This window comes from Polypterus senegalus, chromosome 10, assembly GCF_016835505.1.
Source record: "Polypterus senegalus isolate Bchr_013 chromosome 10, ASM1683550v1, whole genome shotgun sequence".
NCBI classification, from domain to species: Eukaryota; Metazoa; Chordata; class Cladistia; order Polypteriformes; family Polypteridae; genus Polypterus; species Polypterus senegalus.
In genome coordinates, this window is record NC_053163.1 from 112,742,256 (window position 1) to 112,753,645 (window position 11,390).

Sequence of the window (11,390 nt, forward strand, 5' to 3'; positions counted from 1 at the left end):
CTTTGTGCTCAGTAAGAATGATTTACCTTTCTGAAAGCTGGTGCTGTTGTCCTTGGGCAAGCTGACTAATTATATAAATACGAAGTTCACACTAAAATTTCTTCTCCGTGAATCCCACATTTTTAAAGGGTTCAGAAAACGGATGGATGTCTCTGATCGATAGCTCACGTCTTTACTAACAGAATAGCTTAGTCGCTACTGCCGCCCGCCACCCTCATTGGTCCCGTGTTGGGGAACAGAAATTGACTCGTGATAAAAAACAGCAACTTAAATGGGTAGTGGCAATAGGACACGACTATAGAGGAAGGGATGGAAGAAAGTGAGAAAAGTGGATGCGTCTGCCCACCTAGCATCACTTTATTCCTCTCGGTTTCTCGCACGCATCTTCACCCGCCCATCAATTAATACGTATAAATCTGGTCCACGGAAGGGCAGGTCGCAACGTTATACCCGCCTCCATCACGTAGAGGAGACCGTGCGGCCGTTAGAGCCACAATTGGCTGCTCCCCGACACTGTGTATCCTCGGCATCCTTTATAAAGCAAATTGACTGCGAGCTTATCTCTTATTCCTGCGAGGAGCTTGCAGGCTGTAGCCACAATAGCGAAGTGGGCAGCTCAGCGCTTGGCAAAGTTGCGCTCAGAATCTGCAGACCTGATGGACACTGAGAAACGCTGCATATTGGGATAGCGCTACTGAAGACAACTGAGGAGCCCGTTTGTCTGGTTTGTCCCGGAGAAAGTGAAGTAACAACTAACGACCACTTTGATCTGCTCTCAGCAAGGCTCTGCGTGTGTCATTTGGGATTTGCCTGTCAGTGTTAGTTATCTTTGCTATATAAACCAGTGTGCCCAACTCTCAACTCTCCGACCTCAATGATATAGGTGTCTGTGCACGATCTGTTGGACTGCCTGTGAGTAGCCAGAGTGCCCACTGTTTCTACCTGTCAAGGTATCTTATTTTGTCTTATATTAAGTGAACCGCCGAAGTGTATCTGTGCCAGGCATCAGCCAACGTGCTCGCGTGGATCATCCAGCAGGGTCTCCCCGGACTGCTTTTTAGACATATGTAAGTCTGCCGAACAAGACTCAGCGGGGTGTGTCTTTGTGCCAGCTGCCCGGGACCCGCGGAGCGCCCGTCCATATCTGTGCTTGGAACATGACGCGCTACATGCTTCTGTCCTTGCCATACGTGTCCAAGTCCTTTTCCAAACGAGAAGGTACCAACGGGAGCGATCTCTTCTCGACCATGTACGGACTCCCCAACAGCTCTTCGTTTTTTAATTTTAACTTCACTTTAGTAGAGGAGCTCTACAACAACGAAACCAAGTTCGAAGCGGAGTCTCAGAACGCCACAGTTAAGGCTCTGCTCATCTTTGCTTATTCCGTAATCATAGTGATCTCCTTATTCGGTAACATTCTAGTGTGTCATGTGGTGATAAAGAGCAAGAGAATGCACTCGGCTACGAGCCTCTTCATCGTCAACTTGGCTATCGCTGACATCATGATCACTCTTCTCAACACCCCCTTTACGCTGGTAAGTGTTTACTATCCTGTTGCGGCCACCTACGCGGGGCTCACAGTCAACTACTAGACTTAACCTAATCGTAATCTGGTTGGTATTCATGGGGACAATTATTCGGGTTGTATGTAAGATAGAAGTATACTGCAATATTTACTAAAAGCTTTACTTTGTATAGCACAGTTTCTAACATGAACAGTTTTATAACGCCTTACAGGTTTAGGGCATTGTTAAGATTGTTTTTGCATTTTAACAGATAGACACAGCTGGTTAACTTCAGAGGTCAATATTGATTTAGATACAGAAATTGAACTGGGAGTCTTGGGGTTGAAAGTAGAATGCTTTATCACTAAGCAACACTGACTTTTATACCTTCTTCTTCTTCTCTTCATCTTTTGGGGTTCATATTTTATTGGTCTTTCCTGATGCCACCCCCTATTTATCTGGGCTTGGGGCATATATATATATATATATATATATATACAGATAGATAGATTGATTGATATACTGTGTGTGTGTGTATGTATATACATGTACTGTGTGTATATATAAATAGACCGTTTTGAAACTCCTTCAACTACATGAGAAATAAGAGGACAAAACTAAGAGCTTAGCATCGTGGGGCCAGCTTTTATTTTTCTGCATGTGCTCATTAAATCTGAGCATTGCACTCTTTGAAGTCCCTTGATATAAATGGTTACATCCAATTACTGAGCTTTACTTGAGCACAGATAAAATTGGTTCAATTACTTGAAATACACAGCAAAGTTGGTAAGTAGCACAAGTGAGGAGGAGGCTTAAATGAGGCAAATAACTAATCTCATAAATAAATAATTAAATAAATAGCTCTACAGTACATTCAGATTCCAGAAGTATGGTTTGACCTCCATAGATTTATTACCCTGGAACAAAAACAAGGTTAATTATAATAAAAGGGGGATGTTTCTTTTCTTTTTTATCTATTTCTTTTAACAAGGATTCTTTGGAATTTTTACTCTATATGCCTTTTTAGAGTTCAGATCACATACTTATCTTTCTACGCACCTCTGTCTCCAGGTCAGATTTGTGAACAGTACCTGGGTATTTGGGAAGCTTATGTGTCACATCAGCCGGTTCGCCCAGTACTGCTCAGTGCACGTCTCTGTCTTAACGCTCACAGCTATTTCCCTGGATCGCCATCAGGTGAGTCCCTCCATTGATATGGTGTCTTGCCTGCCTGAAAACATTCTGGTGAAATGAGTTCTAATGGGTTATTTTAACTGGTTTTCAGTTTAGGAGGGTTACATGATGTGGTATGTTCTTAACCATTTCTTGAAAGTGACATCCTTCATAACGCAGTTATGCATCCATCTAGCGATTCATTTATAGAACCAAATTATCCCTTCAGGGTTCTGAGGCAGCAGTGGTCTTTCTTTCTTTCTTTTATTTAACACCATTCATGTTCACCACATACTTTTAATTGGTATAACAGTACCTAAAATCAAAGTTGTTTTGACACCCAAATAAATAACCAGCAAATAACCTTATATAAAATAGAGAAACGTGTCTGATGGGATCAATTAAATATTTAAACACATTGCACATTGCATGGTACCATTGATTAACAGGTTCAATTCTTTACCTAACTGGTGTGAGTCTGGACACTATCTCAAGTCCAATTTTCTCTTATATAATTAAATATGTGCATTTTTGGATAACTGATGCCTTTAAACTGGTTTGTTTTACAATGGACCAGGGTCATGTACATATTTCTTACCTGAATTGCATCTGAATGGGTTCTAGCTCTCTGTGGTTTCAATAAATACATATATATTTCAAAATTAAATTTCTTCTCAGTATGCCAAGCAGACCTGTAGGATGGACACCTTTGCTATAGCAAAGGACCATTCTCAGTATGGACAGTCCATCCTGGAGCAGGTACTGGTGTCCAGGCTATTGAAATAGGAGAGGAATGGGTCTCTGGGTTGGGTTTTTCCTACCAACAACAGTGCATTTCATTGTATAACATCCACATTTTGCACTGAGCACAAAGATGCTCAACTCACATTTCAGTGTTCATTTGTAAGTTGCCTAGATTATTATCAAGTATGATGAAATAATCAATGAGTAAAAATGTAGCAGTTCAGTTTAATAAGAATTACCCTGAAAGACAATGAAATGCAATAAGAAAAAGCTGACTGGACAATAAGCTCTCAGTCCTGTACATCAAGTACAGGAAAGGGACACTTAGTCTAGGAATTAGATGGATGAGTCACGTGCATGTAGGAAATCCCATTTCATTTTCTTAATATGGAACCAAAGAAATACATCACAAATATGAGACTCAAGAAGCCCCTTAGCAAAAGCCTACATATAGGATGCACACTGACCAGCCCCAAATCTAACACCTCTGACAGGCAAGCCAGTGAATAACATTGATTATCTTGTTACAATGGCACCTGTCAAGGAATGTAATGTATTAGGCAGCCAGTGACCAGTCTTCTTGAAGGTGTTGTGCTGGAAGTAGGAAAAATGTGAATGCATAAGGATCTGTGTGACTTTGACAAGGGCCAAATTGTGATGGCTAAACAAGTGAGTCATAGCATTTCCTAAACAGCAGGTCTTTTGGGGTGTTCCCAGTATGCAGTGGTTAGTACCTATCAAAATTAGTCTAAGGAAGGTCATTTGGTGAACCAGCAACAGTGTCATGAGCACCAGAAGGGTCATTGATGAGTGTGGGGAGGAAACGCTATCCCATCTGGTTTAATCCTACAAAAGAGCAGCTGTAGCACAAATTGTTGTAAAACGTAATGATGGCCATGAGATAGAGGAGACAGTTCATTTCTGGTTGTTGTGTGTTGGGCTGTGTAACCACAGGCCAATTAGAATGCCCATGCTAACCCCTGTCTAATACTATAAGCGTTAACCACAGGAATGTAGTCATCAGAACTGAACCATGGAGCAATGGAAAAAGGTGGCCTGGTCTGATGAATCATGTTTTCTTTTTGATCATGTGGATGGTCAGGTGTGTGTGCGTTGCTTACCTGGAGAAAAGATGGCAGCAGGATATAATATGGTATGAAGGCAGGCCAGAGAAGGCAATGTGATGCTCTGGGCGATGTTCTGCTGGGAAACCTTGGGTCCTGGTATTCATGTGAATGTTAGTTTTACATGCACCACCTACTTAAATATTTATGTAGACCATGCACACCCCAATGATATTCCCTTACAGCACTGACCTCCTTCAGTAGAGTAATGCACCCTGACACACCGCAAAAATTGGTAAGGAATGGTTTGAGGAATAAGAGATTAAGGTGTTGACTTGGCCTCCAAGATACCCATATTGCAACCTGATTGAGCAACTATGGGATGCACTGGAGAACATGTCTGATCCATGGATCCCCCTCACAACTTACAGGACTTAAAGGATCTGCTACTAATATCCTGGTGCCAAATACTACAAAACACCTTTAGAGTTCCTGTGGGGTCTGCGTCTCAGTGGACCAGAGCTGTTTTGGCCTACACAATATTAGGCAGGTGTTTTTTAATGTTGTGGTAATCATTGTATAATATGTAGATAGTAGGGAGCTGCCATGGTAGTAGTTGTAGTAGTAGCAGTAATACTGTAGTAACAGAAGTATTATAATTTGTACAATACACCTGACTCACAGCTCCAGACAACTGAGTTTGAATCCCTGTCTGTGAGTAGTCTACATCTTCTCCCTGTCTTCCCTGTGTACATTTTCCTGTCAGTACTACAGTTTTCCTCCCATATCCCAAAGAAATGCAGTTTAGGTTAGCTGGTGACTCAAAATTAACCTGGCATAAGTGTGGGGGTGTGTGAAAATGCCAAGTATTGAAAGGCATCTAATCCAGATTTAGTCTCTGCCTTTTACTTAATGCTGCTGGAAAGGACATCAGCTCCCTGTGGCCCTGAACTGGATAAATGATTATAAACTGGATGGATCAATTGTATATAGTAGAGGTTTCCCTCAAAAAAACAAAGCTAGAGAATTGAACATAAATTAAATTTATTCTAACTTGAATCTGTTCTTAGATCATTCTTTATCACACAATCTTCCATCCATCCATCCATCCATCCATCCATCCATCCATCCATGATTTGAATTCACTCATCCATTCAGATTTGAGAACCTCAGCTTTTGTTCAGCTTAACTCACATCAAACAGTCTCCTAACCACACATTTAATTCCTTTCTTTTTGGTTAACCAGGTGATAATGCACCCCCTCAAACCAAGGATGTCTACAGTGAAAGGTGTCATCTGCATTGTGATTATCTGGGTGATGGCCACCTGCTTCTCATTGCCCCATGCCATCTATCAGAAACTCTTCCGTTTTGAATATGGGTAAGTAGACAAGGCAGTATGTTGGGTGCTATCTGGATCACCCAAACACCAGCACCCACTTTTTAAAATCCACCCTTTGATAAAATGTGTAGATTTGAAGTCTCCTTCCAGTAGATGTTTAGACTGTCTGACTGACTGACATTTGAATCCCTAGCCTGGGTTCAGGATTGGCCTAGAGGAATACTGCCACCTGCCATGTAGGAGGATGAACTGTTCCAGGCATTTAATTTTGCCTAGTCCATCAAATTTTCCTTTGTTCCAGACTTGGGGAAGGGCTGCAAGGCATCATGGCTGTGTTGTGTTTCTACTTCTGCCATCCTTCCATTATGGCCTCCCAGCCAGGATGGCCATTTGTCTGCCATGGCACTTACACTGTGTATTAACATATCCTTAGAACCCTGAACTGAATAAGCTGGTTAATAAATGGATGGATGAATGTAGTAATATAGCACTAAGATGGTATTCGTACCTAAAGCCTTTGTCATTCTTTCACCTTAATTAATTACAATTCAGTGGACTCAAAATATATTCCACCAGTCCACCTATATTTCATATTGTACCTTTCAGAGTAAATGCTTTTAGTTGATCAAACCATCTGTTATATAGCTCCTTTAACATGCAGTATCAAACCACAACTGACCTTAAAACACAGGACCACTCAAGCCATTAATTCAACCATTCTTGTTTTCTGCTACCTCCTTACAGAAACAAAAAAGTCCGCATGGTCTGCCTGCACAGCTTCCCTGAACCAGCAGAGCTCTTCTGGAAGTACTTGGACTTGGCCACTTTCGTGCTGCTTTATGTTCTGCCCTTGCTTGTCATCTCCGTGGCTTACGTGGTTGTGGCAAAGAAACTATGGCTGAGGAATGCCATTGGTGATGTGACGATGGAGCAGTACTATGCCCATCGACGGAAGAAGAAGATGACTCTCAAGATGCTTATGCTGGTAGTTGTGGTGTTTGCCGTGTGCTGGTTCCCGCTAAACTGCTATGTTGTCCTGGTATCCAGTAAAGCCATCATCACCAATAATGGACTTTACTTTGCTTTCCACTGGTTTGCCATGAGCAGCACTTGCTATAATCCCTTCATCTATTGCTGGCTCAATGAAAGCTTCCGCTCCGAGCTCAAGTCCCTGTTGTGTGTGTGCAGGCGGCAGAGGATGAGGAACTTGCACACCCTGCCTGCTGTCTCACCACCCTCCAGAAATGCCTGGACTGAGAGTGGCAACTTCAAAAAGGGCAAACTTGCCCACAATTTACAGTATGCTTCTTCCAGTGCCAACTCAGGCAAAACAGACATTTCCATTGTTGAGCCCATTGTAACTGTGAGCTAAGCTGCTGTCGAGGTCCAGAGACAAAAAAATAAGAGCAAATAGTGGCACATCTGAGGTGGCATGACCACTTGTGGAGAATAGAAGTGTTAGAAGTGTGCAAGGTTCTCAAGAGCAACAGATTTATATGGAGCAACCTGAGTCATCTGCTTCGTGTCTACAGCTTAAATGTGATGGTGAAGTGAGTAATGGCACAGTCGAGCGCAGCCATAGCCAATCCCATGTGAAGGTCAATAAAGAAGTGATGGTACCACATTATCACCTACATCAGTACAAACAGTTATGATCATCTGCCACATCAAGGCCAGGAATGACACCCTGGCCCATAGGGTTAATTAGATAAAGTCACACAAAATCTAATGCTCACCCAATTCATTCATCTTTGAGTTGTTTCCAGCTGTTAATATCCTAAACTGCATAAAACTTGCTGAGGTAGGCTTTTGACCATGGGATCTAAGTTGATGGACACTAAGTTTCCAATCATTGGACCCATTTAGATATGCAATGACATTCTGCTAGAAAGTGGACATGTGACACCCAGGTCTACATAGATATGATTTGCAAACCTCGAGACTGATCCCTAATGCAGAGGAGAAATCACTGGTGACCCTCAGGGCTAGGCTTAGCACTCCTGAGCCAATGGTCTGAGCTTGTGACTTTTGGTCCAATGAAGACTGGGTTTGCCTTTTGAACATTCAAAGCTGAGATCGGGTCCCTAACATTCCCAATCCTGGTGAGATGGGGTTTGTGACACATCAGTTTACAGAGACAGGGTTTGTGGCCTTTCATTCCATGATCTACTGTACTCCCCTGGCCAGTATTAACAGTTCTTGTAATCCCTGTGCCAATTTAAACCAGCTTTGTGACATCCATGCGATCAGTGTAAGGGTTTGTGAACCTTGCATTTCCAGAAACAGAGGCTGTTAATTGTCAGAAGGGTAGCATGGTGAGCCTTGGGCCCATGAACCACTAGCCCACACACCCTCACCACATGCAGATTAAACTTCTGGCACTTGGGCCACCTGAGATCCAGTCTATGCTGCCTAGACCTGGGGATACATTCTTTGTGACATTTGAGATTTAAGAAATCAAGTTTGTGATCCTTAGATCCTAGAACAACTGAGCTTTTGACTTCAATTTTTTTCCAGACATGAGTTATAACCCTTCAACAATTGGAGACATGAGCTGTTAAACATTTATTCTGCCAGAGCAGTGTAGACTGGGTCTATGACCTTTGGGCCAACTAATCGTCCATTTGTGGCTCCGATGTCTGTGGAAACAGGGTTATGGTCTATAGGTCCTCCAACAATGACTTGTGTAAGCTGGTTGCGAGCCTAGGGTCAAATCAGAAAGTGCCTAGCATGTGATGGTCACACATTGTGTAAACCTTGACCTTCATAAGAGTGACCCTCAGGGCACTTCAATTTTGGCTCATCCTCTAATAGACCCAAATTCATTGACCCTAAGATATTTGAAATTGGGCTTATGATTGTCATTCATGTGTAAGCTGGGTTTGTAAACCTTAGGTGTTGTTAGCGAGTTTCCAGGTCATAGAGGTAGGCTTTTTGACTTTAACCCTGTGGAGAATGCCAGAGATGCTGAGTCTCACAAGAACTGCCAAATGCGTTGGACACCTCAAAAGACAATTGTGTGCCAAATGGGGGTGGATGTGCTTTATGGAGAAAGCACATAAGCACTCCAGTGTTGTGTAGCCATGGCAGCCCATGACACAGTGCTACAGTATCTGATGACGGGTGAAGTTGTAATATTTTTTTTACAAATATACTAAAAAAAATGGTGCTAAAGATGTACTATTCAGTGTTGGCAAAATGTGAGAAGAGTGGGCAGTGAAACAGCAACGGATCGCTGATCAGACTGGAGCGGTCAGGAAATCTATTGAATCACCCAAGATCTTCAAAAAGTACAGCTCTTTCTGTCATTTCTCTTCTGAAGTCATTTTCATGTCACAAAGCTTAATCAAGTATTAAGAAATGTTTCTTTTAATAAATAAAGTACTTGAGTAATTACATCCAAGGCCATGTTTCTCCTTTTTATTGCTTCCTCTTTAGCTTTAATTGCGCACTGTTTAAATAAACATGATGAGAGCACTCCAATGGATATGTAATGTAGTTTGCGTCCCCCAATGCTGTGTAATTATGCTGGATGTCAGTCTTGAAATGAATTAACCTGAACCTCACCCGGCCTCTCACACTCTACCACAAATAAAATAAGGCGTTCTTCTTCAGGCTAGGGAACGGCTAATTGCACTCGCACGCACTAAAAGCTTAACATTAAGCAAACATTTAACCACGGGCATAAAATGCCAACAGCCAGGAGCAAGGCAACTTGCATCTTTCAAAATAATAATGAAATGGTGCCAGGAATTAGTGATGTATGTTATATTATGTAGCAGGTGCCAGTGGGCACACCTGCCTGATCAGCTGAATGCCAGCTTTCAATAATCAATCATGTAAGTGGGCAGCTAATCATCCTTAGAAATCTGGACCATTTCTAATAGGAACCAATGATGTAATTTCATCTGTGTCGTTACTTTATATAGCTCCTTTCATATTGAGGTGCAGTTTATGGTAAATAATATTAACCTTGTGATGGGACTATAGCATAATATTTTGTTCTCCAGCCTTTTTAATAATATTGGGGCTCATAATGGCGGTTGCACCCTATCCCACTAGCATTTGGGGTAAGGCAGAAACTAAACTTGGACAGGTCCCCATTGGGCCCACTTATTCACACACTTTCACTTGCATGAGGCCAGTTTAGAACTGACAGTCAACATGGGGAAGTGGGAAGAAAAGCAAAGTACCTGAAGGAAACCCAAGAGGAGAAGATGGAAACATCATGCAGACAACAATCAGAAAGCAGACATTGAACCTGTGATGCTAGACCTGGAAGGTCCATCTTATAAAATAAGCCATTTCATTTATAACCATGAAGTGTTAAATGTCCAAGTCATGACTACTGTACATGTCTGCTGATGTTCTCTGTATGGTAGCTGCCAGCTATACCACTTTTGCTGTGGGCAGCAGTTGGCACTCAAACAGGTGTGAAGGTTCACCCACAAATACATGAAATGAGCTCGCTGAAGAATTCTGACAGTTCAATTTGCTGCCACTTTAATCAGTTCATTTCCATTTAATAAAGTGCCTTTTACTTTACAATGCTTGCCATTCTGAATGGGATACCAGCTCATTGCACCCCTTCCATTACTGATGAAAATACATTCAAGCTGAAAATGGAAGAATTTCTTCATGTTAAGGGTCATGTCAGTGTAGCACAAATGATGATGTCAAATAGCTGAAGCAGATCCTGACAGCTTTTAAAAGAAAAACATTTGGGGCAGCGTAGCTCTTGGAAAACCATACAGCTTGGACAGACTGCCAACGTTCTGTTATCCTTATCTACACAGTTGTATCAGGCAGATGACATTAAAAAAATCTGGATTTCAGTACACACCCAAACACACATTAGTTACTAATCAGTTTAACTTTCTTGTCATTTGAGAGCAAATCCATACAGACACTGAGAGAACATATAATTGTCACTGGTATTCACAAGCCAGAATTTGAACTTAAACTCCCTAGAGCTGTGAGGCAGTAGCACTCACTACTGTGCCATCATTTTACACCATGCAAAAAGTGCAACAAAATGATATATATTTATATTAGGCCTTTATGGTGTACATCTCAAGGCACTTTTTACGTTGGAACAGCAAACTACAATTGATTCCTATGTTACTGGGAACAGGCAATTAAATGCCATGAATAACATTTAATTATTAATGGTGCCTTTTATTCACAAGTGACTTTCAGTAAGTAACAGAAAAATGTGATTCTCTGCTATGAAAAGCCTCTGCTTATCAGAATGGGCTGCTGTCACTTACCTCACGAATCAGTGGCAGGAGCCCCTCCTCCACAGCGGGCAGCAGTTGGCACTCTAATGGGGCTGCCAGTGCCCCCAAGAACACATTAAATTAAATCATTGGGTCAGTCAATCAAAATCCACTTAAATGAGTGACTTTGACAGTGAGCAAGAACCAAGGTGCTTAAAAGAAAGAAGGGAGTCTATGGCGACAGGTTGCTGCATTGAATGAGATATCAAACAAAAAACACAATCATCTTTCTCACCCACTTCATGTGGATTAGGTGCAAATCCATTAGATAGATAGATAGATAG

General features: G+C 41.8%; 1 protein-coding gene across 1 annotated transcript; it reads left to right on the forward strand.

The window, feature by feature from the left end:
- Nucleotides 1–471: 471 nt before the first annotated feature.
- Nucleotides 472–9,230, forward strand: gpr83 (G protein-coupled receptor 83). The gene is made up of 4 exons (XM_039766352.1): nucleotides 472–1,535; nucleotides 2,577–2,702; nucleotides 5,733–5,866; nucleotides 6,572–9,230. The coding sequence occupies exons 1-4, from the start codon at nucleotides 1,158–1,160 to the stop codon at nucleotides 7,197–7,199; spliced, it is 1,266 nt and encodes a 421-aa protein (XP_039622286.1). The 5' UTR covers nucleotides 472–1,157; the 3' UTR covers nucleotides 7,200–9,230.
- Nucleotides 9,231–11,390: the final 2,160 nt, after the last annotated feature.

Excerpts from the sequence above, each read along its gene's own strand:
- gpr83 (XM_039766352.1), top strand. The coding sequence starts at position 1,158 with ATGACGCGCTACATGCTTCTGTCCTTGCCATACGTGTCCAAGTCCTTT. Across the intron at positions 1,536-2,576 it reads TCAACACCCCCTTTACGCTG|GTCAGATTTGTGAACAGTAC; the intron begins GTAAGTGTTTAC and ends CTCTGTCTCCAG. Across the intron at positions 2,703-5,732 it reads TTTCCCTGGATCGCCATCAG|GTGATAATGCACCCCCTCAA; the intron begins GTGAGTCCCTCC and ends TTGGTTAACCAG.